Source organism: Bidens hawaiensis, unplaced genomic scaffold (assembly GCF_021521415.1).
Source record: "Bidens hawaiensis isolate Kalapana, Puna unplaced genomic scaffold, B.hawaiensis_p1.1 tig00012273_1, whole genome shotgun sequence".
Lineage (NCBI taxonomy): Eukaryota > Viridiplantae > Streptophyta > Magnoliopsida > Asterales > Asteraceae > Bidens > Bidens hawaiensis.
Window position 1 is genome coordinate 243,369 of NW_027491995.1, and position 18,765 is coordinate 262,133.

General features: G+C 36.4%; 1 protein-coding gene and 1 pseudogene across 1 annotated transcript; both read right to left on the reverse strand.

Moving 5' to 3' along the window:
• Positions 1 to 8,208: 8,208 nt before the first annotated feature.
• Positions 8,209 to 10,693, reverse strand: LOC143540535 (PH, RCC1 and FYVE domains-containing protein 1-like). The gene is made up of 4 exons (XM_077033564.1): positions 10,624 to 10,693; positions 10,393 to 10,539; positions 9,290 to 9,681; positions 8,209 to 8,708 (listed from the first exon to the last, which is right to left on the reverse strand). Exons 2-4 carry the CDS (start codon positions 10,462 to 10,464, stop codon positions 8,588 to 8,590), a joined length of 585 nt encoding a protein of 194 aa, XP_076889679.1. The 5' UTR covers positions 10,465 to 10,539; positions 10,624 to 10,693; the 3' UTR covers positions 8,209 to 8,587.
• A 907-nt stretch (positions 10,694 to 11,600) lies between these two features.
• On the reverse strand, positions 11,601 to 15,640 carry LOC143540532 (uncharacterized; annotated as a pseudogene).
• Between the last annotated feature and the right edge of the window lie 3,125 nt (positions 15,641 to 18,765).

The window sequence follows — 18,765 nt, forward strand, 5'->3', positions numbered from 1 at the left end:
AGCGGTAAGGTGAGCAGTATAGATAGTGGACTAGGTGTCTTCGGATACGTATATAATACATGTAATGGTTGTATGGTAAGTTGCTTGATTAACTAGAACTCACTCAGCGTAGCTGACTTTTAGTATGCACGCATGTGAGTATGATGAAGCAGCTCGCTTGAGGGAAACACGTGGCATTGAATAAGAGGCTGGCATCGGAAGATTCAAGACGTTTATGTTTAAATGTTTGTTTATTTTGAAAGACCAGATGTTTGTTTTAAAATAAGTTATGGATTAATGTAATGTTTTATCAGTGTTTTTATATTCCGTGAATGTTTTTATTAACTCTGATGTTTAGAACTATGTGAACGAGTAAATCCAACTTCCAAATGTGAGGCACCGGTAACGGGGTCTTGCATTTTGGAATATGTTTTTAGTAACCTTTTGGTTCGGTTTCAAATCATTCGTTCTACATTTATGTTTTTAGTTTGGGTTCGGTTTCTATTTATTCGGTTTTTGGTTTCAATTCGCCATTTTAGTTTCATTAACCTCGCTTTCAATTTACTCAGTTTGGTTTTAGGTTCGATTTTATTGTTTGATTTTAGCTTTTTTGTTTTTTTTTATCAATGCAGAAATCGTTTAGTTCGATGTTTTTGTTGTTAGTATTTAGTTTTTTGACACAAAGACAACCCACTTAACCAAAACCCGCAAAATTTGCAGGTCAGAAGTTCACACCCTTACTTTTATGTAGAATTGAAGAGACCTTCTGAGTTTTGAGGTTTGATATGCAACTGCTTTAACTTTATGATTCAAACTGAAGCTTTTAGCTATTTTCACTGAAGTTGAGTCAAAATGGCATAATAAGACTGTTTCATTTAAAATAACTTGTTGACAATATCTAATTAAGACAAACCGAGTCAAAATCAAGCTAAAAAGCCAATATTGCAGTATAATTTGGAATTAAGAAAAGGGGATTGGGGCAAATATATAGCAAATAAAGTGTGTGATGTAATAAAGCTTACACTTGGAACCTTTTAACACAATATGGCATATTGTGTGGATTCATTCCTAAAATTTTTCAATTTGAATTTATTCGTTTTTCTTCCAGACACAAGATTTTTCATTGCTAAAGTCGCCAAATAACATGTAGCCCATAAAATAAACCTAAGCTTTTACTTTTTATTTATAAAATATAAATATTAAATTACCCTTAACGCATGTACACAAGAATAGGAATCCATCGATCACGCAAACAATCTAGGAATGAGCCACATCCAAATATATATGGTCGCTTGTTTTTATGCCTAAAGTTTTACCTGACACGTTTCTAGGTTGTCTATATCATTGACAGATTCCACATTTCAATATAAACTATTTATACATGTAAATTGTAAAATATATAAACAAGTGGCATGACATTTACCAATAACATGATACCCACCAACAATCATATCCAATCCGCCCTTGATGGGAATGCGATTACACCTCATCCGGCTTGTTTGTTTCACCCTGCAAATCAGCCAACTCAACGTCTGGCGGTGGTAAAGGAAGACTAAGCTTTGCAGTTGTTAGACCAAATGTTGCGACCACCATTCTCGCCAAAAACACATATATGAGCCTACCACCGAATATGGCATTAAATTGTCCACATGAGTTATAGAATGAAAATGATGTTAATGAAATCCTAATACTAATATTACAAACTTATGAAAGAATAACTTGTACCTGTAATTGTAATGACACCTAGTGATAGACCTGTAAATTATAAATCTAAAGTTAGAAAACATCCATTTGTATATTAATATGTCTCAATAAAAGATATTACATTGTCCAACTCCAAGGTTAACAGCATGGATTGAGTTCAAACACTAGGAACAGTTAAATACATCTAAGCATGTTATAGAAATGCTTAGATTTTTTTTGAAGTTTTGATTTACATCCTAGTGCTTTGCCCTCAATCCATGATGTTAACTTTGGAGTTGGACAAGGTAATATCTTTCATTGAGACATATTAATATACAAATGGATATTTTTGAAGTTTTGATTTACAATTTACCTACGTATATTCGCCATCATCGGCATCCCACATGCAGTAAGTGTTTAACAATCAGATATCTTTTACTCATTTTTTTTATATTTTTAAAATTGGGGTAGTATGGTCTTTTAAACTACAACCATATTCACATATCTATCTCGTCAAGATCCTGAAAGCAGGAAGATGTCACAAGAGTTCAACAAATGTGAGTAATCTAAGACTCAAAACTCATGAATTCATGTTTATAGTTCACACAACTAGAAATTAAAACAACTCAAAACTCAATCCAATTGACTTTTGATTTAAGATCTTTACCTGTGGGTTTGAAGACACTCTGCAATGATCAGATAACACTCTGAGAAACACATACAACGCATACGATATAATACCCGGTCATTCTTCAACCAAACACTCCCATTTTCGTGTGAAAATACTAACCATTTCCAAACACAACCATAGATTTGGTTCGCTGAAATCGCCACAGCGAATTTGCCTCAACAGACTCACTAACAAATTATCGATTCCAACAGCCGACACGTCGATCAGTTGTGAACAAATGTAAATCAACTGAACTTCCACATTCTCAACAAGCTTTGAACACAGTTGATCAACCACTTTCATAGTGAATATGTGAAGACACCATACCCGTCGGTTACAACGCCGTGTAAGTGCTTGATGTGAACTTTTGCCAAATGGGGTTGGAATAAGATGCCGCGTAGAATGGCTCGGTTTAGACTGAAGTATTCAGGTTATCAGCTTTGTAGCTGGTTTTGTGAATCAGTGAAGATGCCATCTACATGAATTAATAAGAAAAAAGAAAAAGAAATAGAACATGAATTGATAAGAAAAAAAGGAAAAGAAAAAGAAAAAGAAAAAAAGGAAAAGAAAAAGAGTTCATATTCCGTGGTTTTGTGAATGAGTGAATCAGTGAAGATGCCAAAATGAAGAGTAACATTTAAGATTTTGTTATTGTAATATTTATCCACTTTATAACAATTATCATTTTGTGTTTATTTTCTTAACTATTGCATTCAACCAATAGTGATTCATGCATAGGTTTTTTATACTCTTTAACACACCAATTGATTAAGTTGTTTGGTGGGTGATGCTTTAGGATCATACATTATTAGCAATAGTAATGAGTCGCGTTTAGGTCACATGTTAACAATCCTTCCGTATCTGATTGAAAAATTGTTTTCATACCTAACCCAATACCTAATGGGTATTTGTTAGGTAATTACTCATTAGGTATCGGGTATACCAATTAGCAGGGAAGGACATAGTATAATAGCAGGGGTAGCCTTCACTACCCATCAACTTTTCGTCTGTAGTGTAAAAAAATTTGGTCGGTTTTCGTATTTCGCTAGCCCTGAAAAATGAAAACGTTACACATGTGTGTTTTAAGTCAAACCAATTTAAAAGTTCAATCCAACTAAAACAAAGTGTAAAGCCTAAACAAATCAAACTCAATAAACAAATAAACCATGGCACCACTCCAGCACTCCGCCGGTCACCACGTGCTCTGCTCCGCTAGGTCCTCCCACCTCCTTCAGTTACCAGAATTCGGTAACCACTCATCACCACGGGTCAACTTTGTACTTGCTCAATTTAGATATTCAACTTTTAACTAAAATCATAATTGTTTATATAAATTTTGTTTATTTGAAATTGTTTGTCAACAATTGAATGATTGGTTATGGTTTATTGGTTTTTTGGATAATTAAGTCAGAAATTGGAATTGATTAGAATTTAGGGTTTATGTCTAAATTGAAATTGATTAGAGATTTAAGGTTTATGTGTAAATTAGAATTAATTATGAGTTTATGATTTAAATTTTGTTTACGGAACTTGAAAGATGAGTAATAAAGTCTTATTAGCAATCTTTTTAAACTACAAAGAAATGAAAATGATGATATCGATCCAACACCAACTTCAAATATTGTTGATAATATGTAAGAAAATGAAGATATTGTTCCAAGTTCAAATAAAGATATGCAAGAAAATGCTAATTTTGGTCCAAATATTCCTCCAGCTTCAAATCATTCAATCTGTTTAACCATCGATTAAAGTGATCTTCTTTCGTATCCCTCTTATACAACCACCTATTGCTAGTTATCATCATAACCAAATAGATGACATAAGAAGAGCGTATCATGTTAAAATAAATTTTCAACAAGGAGGTTATGATTTTAAATGGACAAATTGTTCTAATGGCCAGAGGCGTTTTAATGTAAAATGGTTTGATGAGCATTCGAGGCTTCTTAAGACGGATTTGCCCAATCGAATGAGTGGTGAGTATTTGAGCAATGCTTTAATTTGTGTGGTCGAAAAAGAAATGCTTAATAAAGTAAAAGAAGATGATGTAATGGCTCGATTTCAAGCTTTCAAAAATCGAAGAGGAGACACATGCAGTCAATGTGTTTAAATTTATTTATTATTGTGTTTCTATTTTTGTGCAGTTTACATTATATAAAATACGGTATAAAATTAAAAAAAGGCATACTGATTTATAATACTCTCAACTTTATCTTGTTGGTAGATAACACTCTCAACTTTCACTTTGTCTCCCACCACTTCCAACTTTCAACCTATTTGTTTTTATCACTCCCCCGTTAAGTTAAGGCTAACGCCGTTAACTGAGACGCTGACGTGGCTTTGTTTATAATATTTTGTTATTTTACTCAGCTGATGTGTCAGCTTCGTGACGTGCCAACATGGAATTTTTTTTTAGCAAACATCAATTTAAACACGGTGGTGGTGGTTGGTGGACGATGGTGGTGGCGGTCCGGCGGACAATGGTGGAGGTTGGTGGTGGGGTGGATGGTGGTGGTGGCGAACGGCGAGTGGTGGTGGACGGTGGTAGTGGTGGTTGGTGGACGATGGTGGTGGTGGTCCATCGGACAATGGTGGAGGTTGGTGGACAATGGTGGTGGCGGACAGTGGTGGTGGTGGGGGTGGATGGTGGTGGTGGCGAACGGCGACTGGTGGTGGTGGTTGGTGGACGATGGTGGTGGCGGATAATGGTGGTGGGGGTGGATGGTGGTGGTGGCGAACAGCGGGTGGTGGTGGTGGACAGTGATGGTGGTGGTTGGTGGACGATGGTGGTGGTGGCGAACGGCGGGTGGTGGTGGTGGACGGTGGTGGTGGTTGTTGGTAGACGATGGTGGCGGTGGTCCGACGGACAATGGTGGAGAGGTCGGTGGACGATGGTGGTGGCAGACAGTGGTGGTGGGGTGGATGGTGGTGGTGGCGAACGGCAGGTGGTGATGGTGGACGATGGGTGGTGGATGGTGGTGGCGGACGGTAGGTGGTGGTGGTAAAAGGCAATGGTGGACAGCGGTGGTGGACGGTGGGTGGTGGCAGACGATGGTGGTGGACGGTGGTGGTTGGTGGTTGGCTTTGTTTATAATAAGTGTTGTGTTTTAGTTGATGTTTGCTAAAAAAAACAATTTCCATGTTGGCACGCCACGTAAGCTGACACATCAGCTGAGTAAAATAACAAAATATTACAAATAAAGTCACGTCAGTGTCTCAGTTAACGGCGTTAGCCTTAACTTAACCAAGGGGGGTGATAAAAACAAATATGTTGAAAGTTGGTAGTAGTGGGAGACAAAGTGAAAGTTGGGAGTGTTACCTACCAACGAGAGAAAGTTTGGAGTATTATAAACCAACAAGCCTTAGAAAAAAAAAATAAGTTACCCTTGACGTTTTGATCTAGATCCGTCACTGTCAATTAGTTTGTTAAAAACATGTTGGGAATTACAAATATATTTCCTTTTTATTTACTATTATATTGTTGTATAAATTTATTTATGTAACAATTATTCCAAATTAACATGATACATTACATGTAATGCATATAAACATATCTTTAAGAGCCCGTCAATTATCTTTAAGAGCCCGTCAATTGACGAACTACAAGTACAAGACATTATTGAAGAAGAAGAGATCACTTGGATAACCCCATAATAGAGTTCCTTAAATAAGGGAAGCTTCCTACCTACGACATTGTAAATAAACAATATCACATCTAGAGGTGTTTATCAGGTCAACCCGATCGGGTTTCGGGTTAATCGGGTCAGGTTTTCCTTAAAAAATATCTAACCTGTAACCCGACCCTATTAAGGTTCGGGTTAGTTGGGTTCGGGTTATTCGGGTTTGTCGGGTCGAGTTAGTCGGGTTAACCATGTTACTTTATAATTTTAAGTTGTTTTTTCTATTTGTAACTTGTAGGTTGCAAAATTTCTCATTCCAATCAATTTTCAAATTTTTTTACTTGAAAACGAACCAAACGGACATGAACAAAATCATGTCCATGTTCTTTTATTTAACTTTTAACAAACACGAATACTTAATCGGACAAATATTTGTGTTCATGTTCGTTAGTTAAAAACTAAACATGTTCGTGTTCGTTTAAAAACTTACATTATTGCCTTTATAGTGCTTATTTCATCTTTTAATTATAGTATTTAAAGTCAATATCACCACTAATCGAGTTATTCGGGTTAACCCGAAACCTGACTTTTTTCCAAAAATGAACCCGAAACCTGACCCTATTAACAATTCGGGTTATTCGGATTAACCCGAATAGCCCGATTAATACTTTTGACCCTATTTAACCCGACCCGAATTTGCTTATTCGGGTTCGGGTCGGGTCGGGTCGGTTTAATTGAGTTCGGATATTTTGGACACCCCAAATCACTAACATAAAATATAAACGACCTCATCAAATACAATGTCTCAAATGAGTGAATTTGATTTTCCATATAACAACCCTACTAAACTGAAAGATTAACACACAAAAGTGAAGGGAAATGAAATTAAAAATAAAAAATATTCCTGGCATATGGTTATGATAAATGGATATATAGTTTCGGGTAATCATACCGGGTATCACCTAATCTCATACCCGTCTTTTACCCGTGTAAAATTTTAATACAATTTAATACAAATCGCATGTTCAGGCCTATACTCATCGTGTTCTAAAAATACATGTCCCAGATGTTTCGGGTTTCAAGTATTTCCAACAGACTTTGGTTTTTTTCGATCCCTAAATACATCCAACATACTCACCTTATGTTGTAAACATGTCCCATTTTTGTGTGTCGTGGCAACATTTGTATATAGACCTCAAAACCAAATATTTTTAGTATAGACAAATTTGGTTTTCTTTAGGAGACCTAGGATATGAGGGGGTGTTAGTAAATCAATAGGTGGCTTCAATTTTATTTGTACAACAACATGCATAATGATTAATGGCTTGTCCTCATACGTAGCGTAAGATGACGATTCACATCTCAAGAACCATGTGAAAGAAAATCGACCACAATGTAGAATTATCAATTAATAGTAAGCTTCCTTTTTAATAATTTCTTGCATGTGGGAAATCTTAAGGAATAAAAGGGACTTCACGTCGGATTAAACCAACACCATCGTCAAAGGAACGTAAAGGCGCTTCCAAGCTTATCCTAAATCCTTCGATCTTCCTCACAAACGTCAACGTCTATTTTCTTAAAAATTTGTATCCTACAACCGACTGTGTGTTTCATCATTTAGTAAAATTCATCAAGATTTGAACAAAAGTCCCATCTGAGTTCATTTCTTATTTTTTAGAAAGAACCTTAAATCTTCGTTTAAATCGATTTTAAAGTATTCTTATCTGAGCATTTCTTATTGAAAATGCTAGAGGAAATACGTTGTTTGGGGAGAATGCTAGACGGACATATAGACTGTTAATAACGTGTTTAAAAATAATAAAACAATTTGTCTTTCGTCCTTTACTTTCTAATTTATTTATTTAGTTAGGGGATCGTCAATATCGAATTTGGATCTATCACCCAACACTTTAAAAAATGATTTCATATGTGAAATGTCACTTTTAGTGAATTTTTGTATTTTTTTTCCAAATATACTCCCATGGTTATTCGTCTCATTTTTTAGCCGAGAAAGTTAAAAGGACTTATTGGTTCCCAAACACTATATAAACACAAAAAGAACTTATTCATCTTACCATTAAACACACTCGATCGCCTTTGTTGTTGGAACGAGTCAAGTTTGTGAATTTATTATCCTACCCCACTACCCCCGAATCACAAAGAATGTCTATCAAGTCGTCTATCATTCATACATGCTACAATATGGTCTTAGAGCTAAAAATGGATATATAAGGGTACACACGTGTATATTAACTATAAATGTTGACCATTTCCTACTCGATTCTAACATGTTTGGCAATTCATAAGTATTCTTAGACGAGTGACAACGTAAGGTTTGTACATCTTTCGAACTTAATGCCAGTGTTCGGGATAAAATGAGCAGCTTTTAATTATTGATCATAAAGTACAATCACCTTTTTGTGTTTTTTTTCCTGTAACTTTATTTAACTACAAATATTCTAAAAATGATGAAAAAGCTATAATATCAAAATGATAATCTAATTATTGAAATAAAAACAATTGAGAAGGCTTGGTAATTAATATGAGCCACCATTTGTTTATGACCGATGCAAAGGGAGAATTAAGAAAATTCATTTACATACCATATACATGTCCATCGGGCGGGCCCACTGCTAAGTCATTCGTTTGGGATACCGACACTCGACTTATCAAGCATTCGAACATTATACTTTTCATAAACGCGGGTCCGGTTCTCGGCCCACCATTGCTCTGCTTGCTTCTCACTGAACCGCTTTCGGCTGCAAATCGAGTAGGTTTTTAAATAAAATCAGAATTTTAATAGGCGTGTTGGTCGAGTAACAGGTCTAAACGAGTTTCAGTATTGTTCAATGCTTTTAAAAGGAAATATTCCACTTACACCTTTTTAATAACTAAAACCGCTCAAGTTTCGATATTGTTCCATTTTATAAAAGGAAATTTATAAACGTTTACTTTTTTTCTTAAATAAAATGACCTGAATGAAACATACATGCAACTTGGTTACTATTTATTGATTATTTCTTCAAGTTTAACTTGAAGCAGAAAGTAATTGTCAAGAAAAAGAAAATTTACCAAATAATAACAAAGTTTCAGAATTGTTCCATTTAAGTGAACTTGAAAAAAGTAATCACTAAATAGTAATTAAAATTCTTATAATTCCATTTAAGTCACTTAAATAATTTAACGTTTATAACAACAATGCAACAATATATGAAACTTGAGTTAACAAAACTTGATTATACCTATCTAAACCATATTAATAAAATAATAATCTAGCACTTTATAACTACCTAAACCATATGCGTGCACTTGTAGAGAATACAAGCTGGAAAAGGCATACCTGAAGCGAACCCGTTTAAGATCTTTAATGCCTCCAGGTAAAGATGTGAGAGTAATATAAACACCGGGTTCATCCTGCTCAACCCATTCATCAACACCATTCTGAGATTCACTGTTGTTGCTTCTGCTACTGTTTCTTGTTGCTGCTGACTGGGCTGGTTTATTTTGGGTTGAACTGTGGTTATTAATGGCATTTGGTTTTAATTGGCTGTTTGAATTGTTGGAATCTGGTTCTTCATATGGCATTGTTTGACCACGAGACCGGTCAACTGGATCGACCGAGTCAACTCGGGTGTTTGATGTAATATCGGCCGAAGATATATTGAAAGTAAGTGAAGGAGATTTGATGTTCCTGGCAGCTCCCACAGGTAACCTTTCTGCCATTTCTTTTAGCTATTTATTGTTGCATACAAAAAAGGACAAAAAAATCAGTTATTTGTTGCTTCGTCCAGAATAAGAGAATTGCAAAAAATTAATACTGAGTATATCCATTCGCACTCTCATATAGGCATGTAAACAAACCTAACATGCAGTGAACAGCGGAAAGTTTGTTTATTTAATAAACAAACATGAACAAATTTTTTTTGTTCCTTTAGTTAAACGAACGAACATGAATACGTCTCTCGTTCGATCATTTATATTCATGAACGTTCGTCTGCATCCGTTCATTCAAATCCGTTTATGTTTGTTCGTTTACGCTTGTTTAAATTATTTCGTTTACATTTGCTAACATATTCAATTATTCATTAATAAATTATCACACATTGCAACTTAATATAGTTTTAATAACTTTTTAGGGCTGACACATTTTTCTTTGCATTACTTTTAATTAGTTTTAGCTCAGTTATGTTCATTCATGAACCATTTGTTTATACGCTTAATGAACGAACACAAATAAACATGCTCATTTCATTAACGAACGAACACGAACAAGAAATCCTGCTCATTTACTTATAGTTAAACGTTTGAACACAAACATGCTCTGTTCGTGTTCGTTCGGTACATTTACAAACCTGCTCTCATATCTTAATGTAAGTTTTAAGGCAAGGGTGTAAATGCCATAAATTTGAAAATGGATGAATTTGATGCTATGATTTGACTTACTTCGGAAGTAAGTGATTTAATGACTTCTTTTGCAGCTATACATTTTGAGCTCTCTTCCTTTGCAATAGTCATTGCCTCCTTTAACTGTTTAGAAGTTCTTTCAAGTTCAATCTCTTGAAGTTGTGCTTTACGAGTTAGATTTTCCACCTGCAATAATTTTATACATTTTCGTAATTATGTCACATAACCAAGGATCACATACAAATATTAACATGGTAACCATCTACATACCTGGGCTCTTAGTTTTACAACCTCTTGGCTGGTGTCATCATTTGTCGTCTTGACATCATCGATTACAACTTTAGGTAATAATCCGAGTTTATATCAATTTCCTGTTATGATACAAAACAATCCAAGTTTATATCAATTTGTAATATCTTATCTTTTGTGTGTGTTAAGCAGAGATGATAAAATGTGAACCCAACACGAGTGTCTAGCAACTTACCTTAATGTTTGTAATATCTCCAATGGCAAATATATTCTTGCGCCCTTAACTCGCAAATATTCATCAACAACTAAACTCCCATTATCATCTAAACTATCTCTTAAAAGGGTGTTCTTTAGCCATGATGAAGCCAATGGTTTTCCGGTGCACACGAAATGGCAATCTGCTCTTATTATTTCACCAGATGAAGTTTTATAAACCTGACTTCCTTCTGCAACATCCTCCAACATCACACTTTGCTCCAGTTTCACTTCAACATGCTTGGATTTTAGCCAGTCTAAAGTTTTCTTGGAAGCTTTGGGTCCAATAAATACAAGCAACCAATGTTATCTTCTTTTCTGGAAAATTAACTGCGATTTCGCCTGCAAGTTCTACTCCAGTAGGCCCGCCTCCAATGATTAGGATTGATTGAGCAGCTTTGATTTTTTCATTTTCTGTTATTATAACAAGACATAAATCAGTTTCAACCATAATATCAAGTAACATATTGTTATTGTCTACTTTGCCCACAAGAATCTTGCAGATTTGTTTTAGGTTGCCTGAGTTACAATTTATACATCAAGAATTACTTATTTGCTCACACTCAACACATTTTAACTATGGACTTCTCACATCCACAACCAATCTTGGTTTATAAATGAGTGCATCAGGAGCGCATAATGCACGCACCACACGATATGGTGATGAGAACGCATAGCTTATCTGACAGGTTAAACTCTAATCAGTTTGTTTTAAGTCAAGTTCAGAAGTACTTCCAATTTAAAAATTTGTAAAAAGACACTAATTTAGACTTCCGTTGTGCTTGATAAAAATCTTTAATTTCATTACACTACAAAAACATGGAACAAAATATCAAGATATGTAAGAATGCAAACCTGACTAAAAAACGTGTATCAGTGTAGGCCCGCATAATACCAACGAAACGAAACCGGGTTACAACTGGTCAAAACCGCTCAGATTTTTCAAAGACAACATATTCACAAGCTTCCCTTTAAGAAAAGGTGAAATCCCATCAGAACAGGTCAAAACTTCAAACGACTTAACAACCCCTTTTCGTTTAACCTCATCAAACGCACCCGACACGCCCTTCAAAATCAAATCTTTCCTCTCAACATCATAACAATCTACCAATATAAACAAAAACTCCAAAAGATTGTTCTACATGTGCACGTATTTTGGCACCGAGTTCACCATCAACAAAATACCCGGTTCAATATTCATCACATTATCAACACCTTCTTCATAAAAAAGCCAATCGTAAAACAAAGCCAACTTCACATTACCTTCAATATAATTCTTGGTGCAACATGTTAACAACCAGCCAATAACCACCCATCTCGGGACCACATTTGACACAATCACATCATTAGACGGATGATAAGCACAGCATACAAACCGAACAATATCAATCAAAACGGTTTCTTTCTCGGGACCATTAAGAAACTTCCTCGCAAACCAGATCTGGTATCGGGTTTGACTTCCGAGTTTTCGTAAGCAAAAACCGCAAACACGTCTCCATCTCGGGCATGATACGAAGCAAAAAGTACTTGCTACAAGTTCTGGATCGATACAACCGAGAAATATCATAATCCCGCGATAATAAATCTTTCCATATATCTTTAAACTCGGGCACGTGAACTAGATCTTGTAAAACCCTAATCAAATCCCTACCGATTTTTAAACATAAATGGAATTGTTCCTTAAAAACCCTAACACAAAATTCAATTGACTTTTGCTTTAAGATCTTTACCTGAGGGTTTAAAGTGTTGGGTTATGAAGGCCTTTGGGCCGGTTTTATTAGAAGGCCCGGTTTTGGCTCCTAATTATGTTTAACCCTAATCTTGTTTATTATATATATCCCATCATGTAATTGTAATCTTGGTTCTGAGCTAATAAGAAAACCTAGTTGCAGCCCGTGGACGTAGGTCCCCTCGCGGGGACCGAACCACGTTAAATTCTTGTGTCGTTTATATTTTCGTTTATGTGTGTTTATCGTTGTGCATGTGTGTGCTGTTTCGCTTCCGCGCGCCGCTTTGTTCCTAACAAGTGGCATCAGAGCTTTGGCTCGTTGTTTACACACGGTTTTGCACGGGTATCGATCGAAAAAAAAAAAAAAAGGTAGAAGAGGCTGGTTTGAGAAGGGCTGCTACAGTGCCGCCGCTACAGTGCCGCGGTGAACAGTATCCGGCATGAACAGTGTTCAGAGATCTTCGTTTTTCTGGTTAACAGGGCTGTTCGGGGCTGTTTTTCAGGGCTGTTTGGGACGGTTTTCCGGGTGATTTTGCAATTAGAATTCCTGTTTTGGACTTCTTGGAGTTGCAGGTTTCACTCGGGCGTTGCAGGTGAAGCACCGGGTCGGGTGTTTCGGGTTTTAGGGTTTTTCTTTGGAGGTTGCTCGGCTTCAGGGAACCGGGTTTTGTGAAGACCATTTAGGTTCGGGTTCAGATTTGTTTGCAAGAGATTAGTCTGAGTACTGGTGATGGATAAACTTGGAGAAAATGGAACCAGCGGGTGTGCTGGTGACGGCATAAGTGAAAAAAAAAAATGAGGTTAGTGGCAAGTCATGTTAACTATTGCTCGTTTGGATGATCTTTCGGTTAGGGTTTGAGTTAACTGATCGTGTGTACGGTCATAGAACCCTTGGTACCGCTTGATTTCATGAAAGTTCTACTGTTGTTATAGCTGTTTGCCTGTTAGCTGGTTCGAAACTGTGATTATTACTTCTTGTTCGTTTGGAATTGTGAAGTTATATCTTGTTTGGTGGTGATCAGTGGTACACCATTTGAGAGGTTCATAATCTCGTGTTGGGTAAAGTTATTTGCCGGGATAGTACGAGTGGGGTTCATCTCATGGAGTGTTGGTGTGGCATGGGTTGGGATAACAGGAACAGTGGGAGCTGGGCATAGTCGACTTGGTAGGTTGCGTAGAGGTGAGACATTTTAAGAGTCGATGTCGAAAGGTTTGGAATTCTGCTTTTGAGAATGTATCTGGGGTTGATGCATTGAGACTCAGTGAAGGCGGTGAAGACTCTTGGGTTCAAGATTCTAGTTTGCTTTATTTCTTGTTACTCACTTCAATGAAGCATTTGTTGAATCTTTTAGTTAAAGACTTTTGGAAGATACGGTCTCTGTATCGTCGGAAGAAGTGAACCAACTTCCGAGTTATAAGGTCTTGGCTCGCTGAATCGGGTAGAGCTAAGGGGTTTCAGTTTGCAGACATGAAGCCTGGAGCCACAGTGATGTTAGCTTGAGCGTATTCGGAGGTCTGAACATGTTCGGGGTTTTGGTAACAGTGGGAGCACGCGGTGTGTTCTAGGTTTGTTTCCAAAGGGACGTTGAGTTCGGAAGACTGGGAAATCCGAATGTGAAAATCTCTCCTGGTATAGTCTGCTGATTTTTGGAGAGTGATTATCCTCTGGAAGTCTTTGGAGCCGATAGTGTGAGTAAGTGAGGGCCGGTTAAGATTGAGGATGAGCCATTGGCGGGTTTTGTCATGGCTGGGTCTGTGATGACCGGATTGGAGCTCTCGGGAGCTTCAATGGGCCTTTCAGGTAACTGATGGGAAGGGGCGCTGCAACTGGTGTGGATTGGTAGAAATCTTAGTTTGTTCCTAGAGAACTGGAGGCTTGGAGAACTTCTTTTGTTGAAGTTTTAGCTTGTTCTTGGAACTGGAGGCTTGGTTGATTTCTATTACTGAAGATTACTAGAGTTACTGGATGAATGAGATTGTTATATTTACTTGGATGGCAGGCTGGAATTTATCGCAAGGCCTTCAAGTGGGAGATTGTTGGGTTATGAAGGCCTTTGGGCCGGTTTTATTAGAAGGCCCGGTTTTGGCTCCTAATTATGTTTAACCCTAATCTTGTTTATTATATATATCCCATCATGTAATTGTAATCTTGGTTCTGAGCTAATAAGAAAACCTAGTTGCAGCCCGTGGACGTAGGTCCCCTCGCGGGGACCGAACCACGTTAAATTCTTGTGTCGTTTATATTTTCGTTTATGTGTGTTTATCGTTGTGCATGTGTGTGCTGTTTCGCTTCCGCGCGCCGCTTTGTTCCTAACATAAAGACACTCTGCAATGATCAGATAACACTCTGAGAAACACGTACAACGCGCACGATATAATACCCGGTCGTTCTTCAACCAAACACTCCCAATTTCGCGTGAAAATACTAACCATTTCCAAACACAACCATAGATTTGGTTCACTGAAATCGCCACCACGAATTTGCCTCAACAAACTCACTAACAAATTATCGATTCCAACAGCCGACACGTCGATCAGTTGTGAACAAATGTAAATCAACTGAACTTTCACATTCTCAGCAAGTTTTGAATACAGTTGATCAACCACTTTACATAGTGAATTTGTAAAGACAGCGTACCCGTCGGTTACAACGCCATGTAAGTGCTTGATGTGAACTTTTGCCAAATGGGGTTGGGATAAGATACCGTGTAGAATGGCTCGGTTGAGAGTGAAGTATTGGGGTTGGGTGCGGATTGTTAATGGAAACGGCGGTCTCAGTTGGGGCTCTAGAAGGCGGAAAGCTTCAGATAGAGATGAATCGAATGCGTTATCGGCTTCGTAGGTGGTTTTGTGAATCAGTGAAGATGCCATCTACATGAATTGGTAAGAAAAAGGGTTCATATTACAAGATAGGGTTGTCACGAGCCGACCCAATTTATGCGAGATTGGGCTCGATCTTAAAGTAAAACGGCTCAGCTATTCTAACAAGCTGAAAAGTCGAGCTCGGCTCGTATAAAAGCTCAAGGTAACTTATGGCTCATCGAGCTGGCTTGTTAACATTTTTTTAATGTTTATTTCACGCATTGTAATTTTATATGTATTATTTTGTTTTATTTTTTCCAATTGTTTATCAATATTTGTATTGTTATTATTGCGTGGGTGTGTGTATAAAACTAGTTTCAAATAACACGTTAATGATAATATTAAACTAGTTTTTAAGATCCGCACGTTGCGGCAGGGCCGTTAAAATGAAAAATTAAAACAAACTTTTGAAAGTCACTGTCAAAATATATTCTTGGACACAAAAACAATTAACTTGTATTCAGTTTTATACACTTAAAAATTAAAATCAACCCATATTCCCAGTTTTTTAAAAATACCAAAAGTGCCCTTAGTCGTAACTTTTTTGTTCAAAACGTTAAACTAAATCAAAAAGCGCATAGGGACTATCTTATTTTCTCTCTCTCTCTCTCTGTGGTGTAAAATAGCATTAAACAGAGCTTACCATCAATTAGATTGAATCGTCGTCTTCTTCTGTTGTTGGCTTAAGGGTTTGTGCTAATCGGTTGGGGCTAATTGCATACGTGTTTGCTTCATCATCTGCATAGGGACACTATTAAACATGAATCATTAGAATAGAGGATTGAGTTGGTGTAACTGATGGTACTTGAGCTTCTGATGCAGCTGCGAAGGTAAGCATCATTTGAACAAAACGGCCTATCGAGATGTTTTGACCCAAGTCTGAATCAACATTGTAAGAAAATAATCTATTTTAACAAAAAAAAAAATGTAATTAGAGTTCACCATATATACTACAAGTGGCAAAATTATAGTGGGTGTGTTGGACTAAACCTAGATACAATTACTTGTTCTTCTAAATAAACTTACCTGAGATGAGATGTGTCGATTACAGCAAAATCAACTGGCTCCGACGAGATGAGATGAGCAAACCCTAAAAAATAAACAACTTAAGGAGGAGACGTTAGAATCGGTTCTGAATCTGAAAAAGGTCCAACAGAACAACCAAAATGGTACAGAGGTAATCATTTTATATGATAACCGATAAAAATATATATATAACTACCTTGGTTTATTTTTGTTTTTCTAAATATTATTTTTATATTATATATAATGTTTTTGGCAGACACGGGCTATTGTAGGTGTGTGGGCTTTTTTTCTTTTTTAAATATTATAATGATTTTGTTTTTGTTATAATGATTTGGGCATATTTGGACTATGGTTGTCGGTTTGAACGTTATTTTGGCTAAAGTTGTTTGTTTCGACTAAGATGGGTTATATTTATTGTTGGGGTATAGTTTAATTTAAATATACGCAATTGTTGGTTATATCACATCAACTGTTTTGTTCTCTATAATAGAGGTGGTTTAATGTATGATTTTTTTATTTGTCCGTTTTTTTATGTTATTCATATCCAATGTTATTATTTTTTTTTTGTTGTTGTTGATAGTTTAATTTTCAGTGTATTTTAGTTTTTGTTTAAATATGTGGATTTTTGGGTTATGATTTGTTTAGCGTTCATCTTAAACATAAACTTTGATATATGAATAATGTTCGTTCATTTACGTTCGTTCGTTTAAATTTAAATAAATACGTAAGTAGTTGTTTATATAAATATAAACATAAAAGGTACTTGGGTTAGATTAAATAATTCGTTCGACACATTTTCTGGCCTAGATTAGATGAAACAATTTATGAAAAGTGAACTCATTATTGGTAAAACAGGAAACCTTGAAACAAATAATCTAGAGTTACTTCTGGGTATAAACTTACAATGAAGTGCAATCCCACAATACCAAAATTTCATATAGATGGATATACTCATGGGCGGATTTACATAGAAGTTAGGGGTGCACGGAAAGCCTCTGATGGTCGGGTATTTTGTATATATATTAGTGTAATAATTATGTAGTTTTATTGAGTATACTGTTAGAACTTTGGTACTTCATACGTGTTTTTGTATTTCAGATCATTAATCGTTAAAGATGCTAAATGAGAGACCTGTACGAGCGTGGAATGATATCTCGGGAAGACCGAAGCATGATTTGATGTCTTGGGAAGTGTTACAAGGATTCAGGAAGAGTATGGATGAGAAATCATAAGCCGATGCTAAAAATGAACAAGATGGGTTGTCAAAATACGACCATGAAGTAAAACGAGCATATCTTGGGCTAGAAAATGAGTTACGGGAGCCATAATATTTGAATTTTGGGTTTCTCGACGAGAGGAATCCAAATATGAGGTTTTCTTAGGCCGCGATACGCGATGGCATGAGGTTATGGCCATCGCGTGTCGCTATGGACATAAAAAACGGGAAAAATAAGGTTTTGACCGATATCTTCTATTTGACGAACCCTAATCAGTTTTGACGACCAAGAGGCGATTTCAGCAGTTTAAGAAGGCGATTTTCACCACCATAGCTTGTGTCAAGACCCTATACATGATACACATCATCCGTATCAAAGATTCAATGATGTCAAGGTTCGGCTAATCTCCTAGAATCGCACCCGGGATGTATAGTTTGTAATCTTTATAGTTTTTCTCATGTGACTAAGAATATTATTGTGTTATTATTGATGATTGATATATGATTATTGATGTTTGGTATTTCTGAGTGTTCGGTCGGTTTAGGTTTACATTAGTCTGAACGATCTGTTACCAGTTGCTAGATAATTGATCATATGAATGTTTGGTAAGATTGAATACAATAAAACATACAATTACCCTTAACTGAGTCACACTGGCAATGACTGTTTGATAACCAATGTCGCGTGTAAGGTGATTGTTGATGTCTAAGGTTTTGTCTGATTAATCAGTCTTTAGTTAATCGTTTATAATTAATCTGATAGGTTGCATGAGATAACTGTAGGTTGCTTACTTGAATTCCCGGGTGTGATTTGCTTTGTTAATTGCTTAAAACTTGTTTACTTGTTCGTTGCTTAGTTCTCTAACTTCACTTAAATTACTTGTTTGATCAACACTAAACACTAGTTACTTCATAATATTAAATCTGTACACGAATTACATTGACCACATACTCCTTGTGATACGATACCCTACTTGCTCTAACTATTTTAGCTTAAATTGGGTTATTGATTGACTTGAATGACGATCATCAAAATGGCGCCGTTGCCGGGGAGTTAGTGCGCTTAGTATTTTTG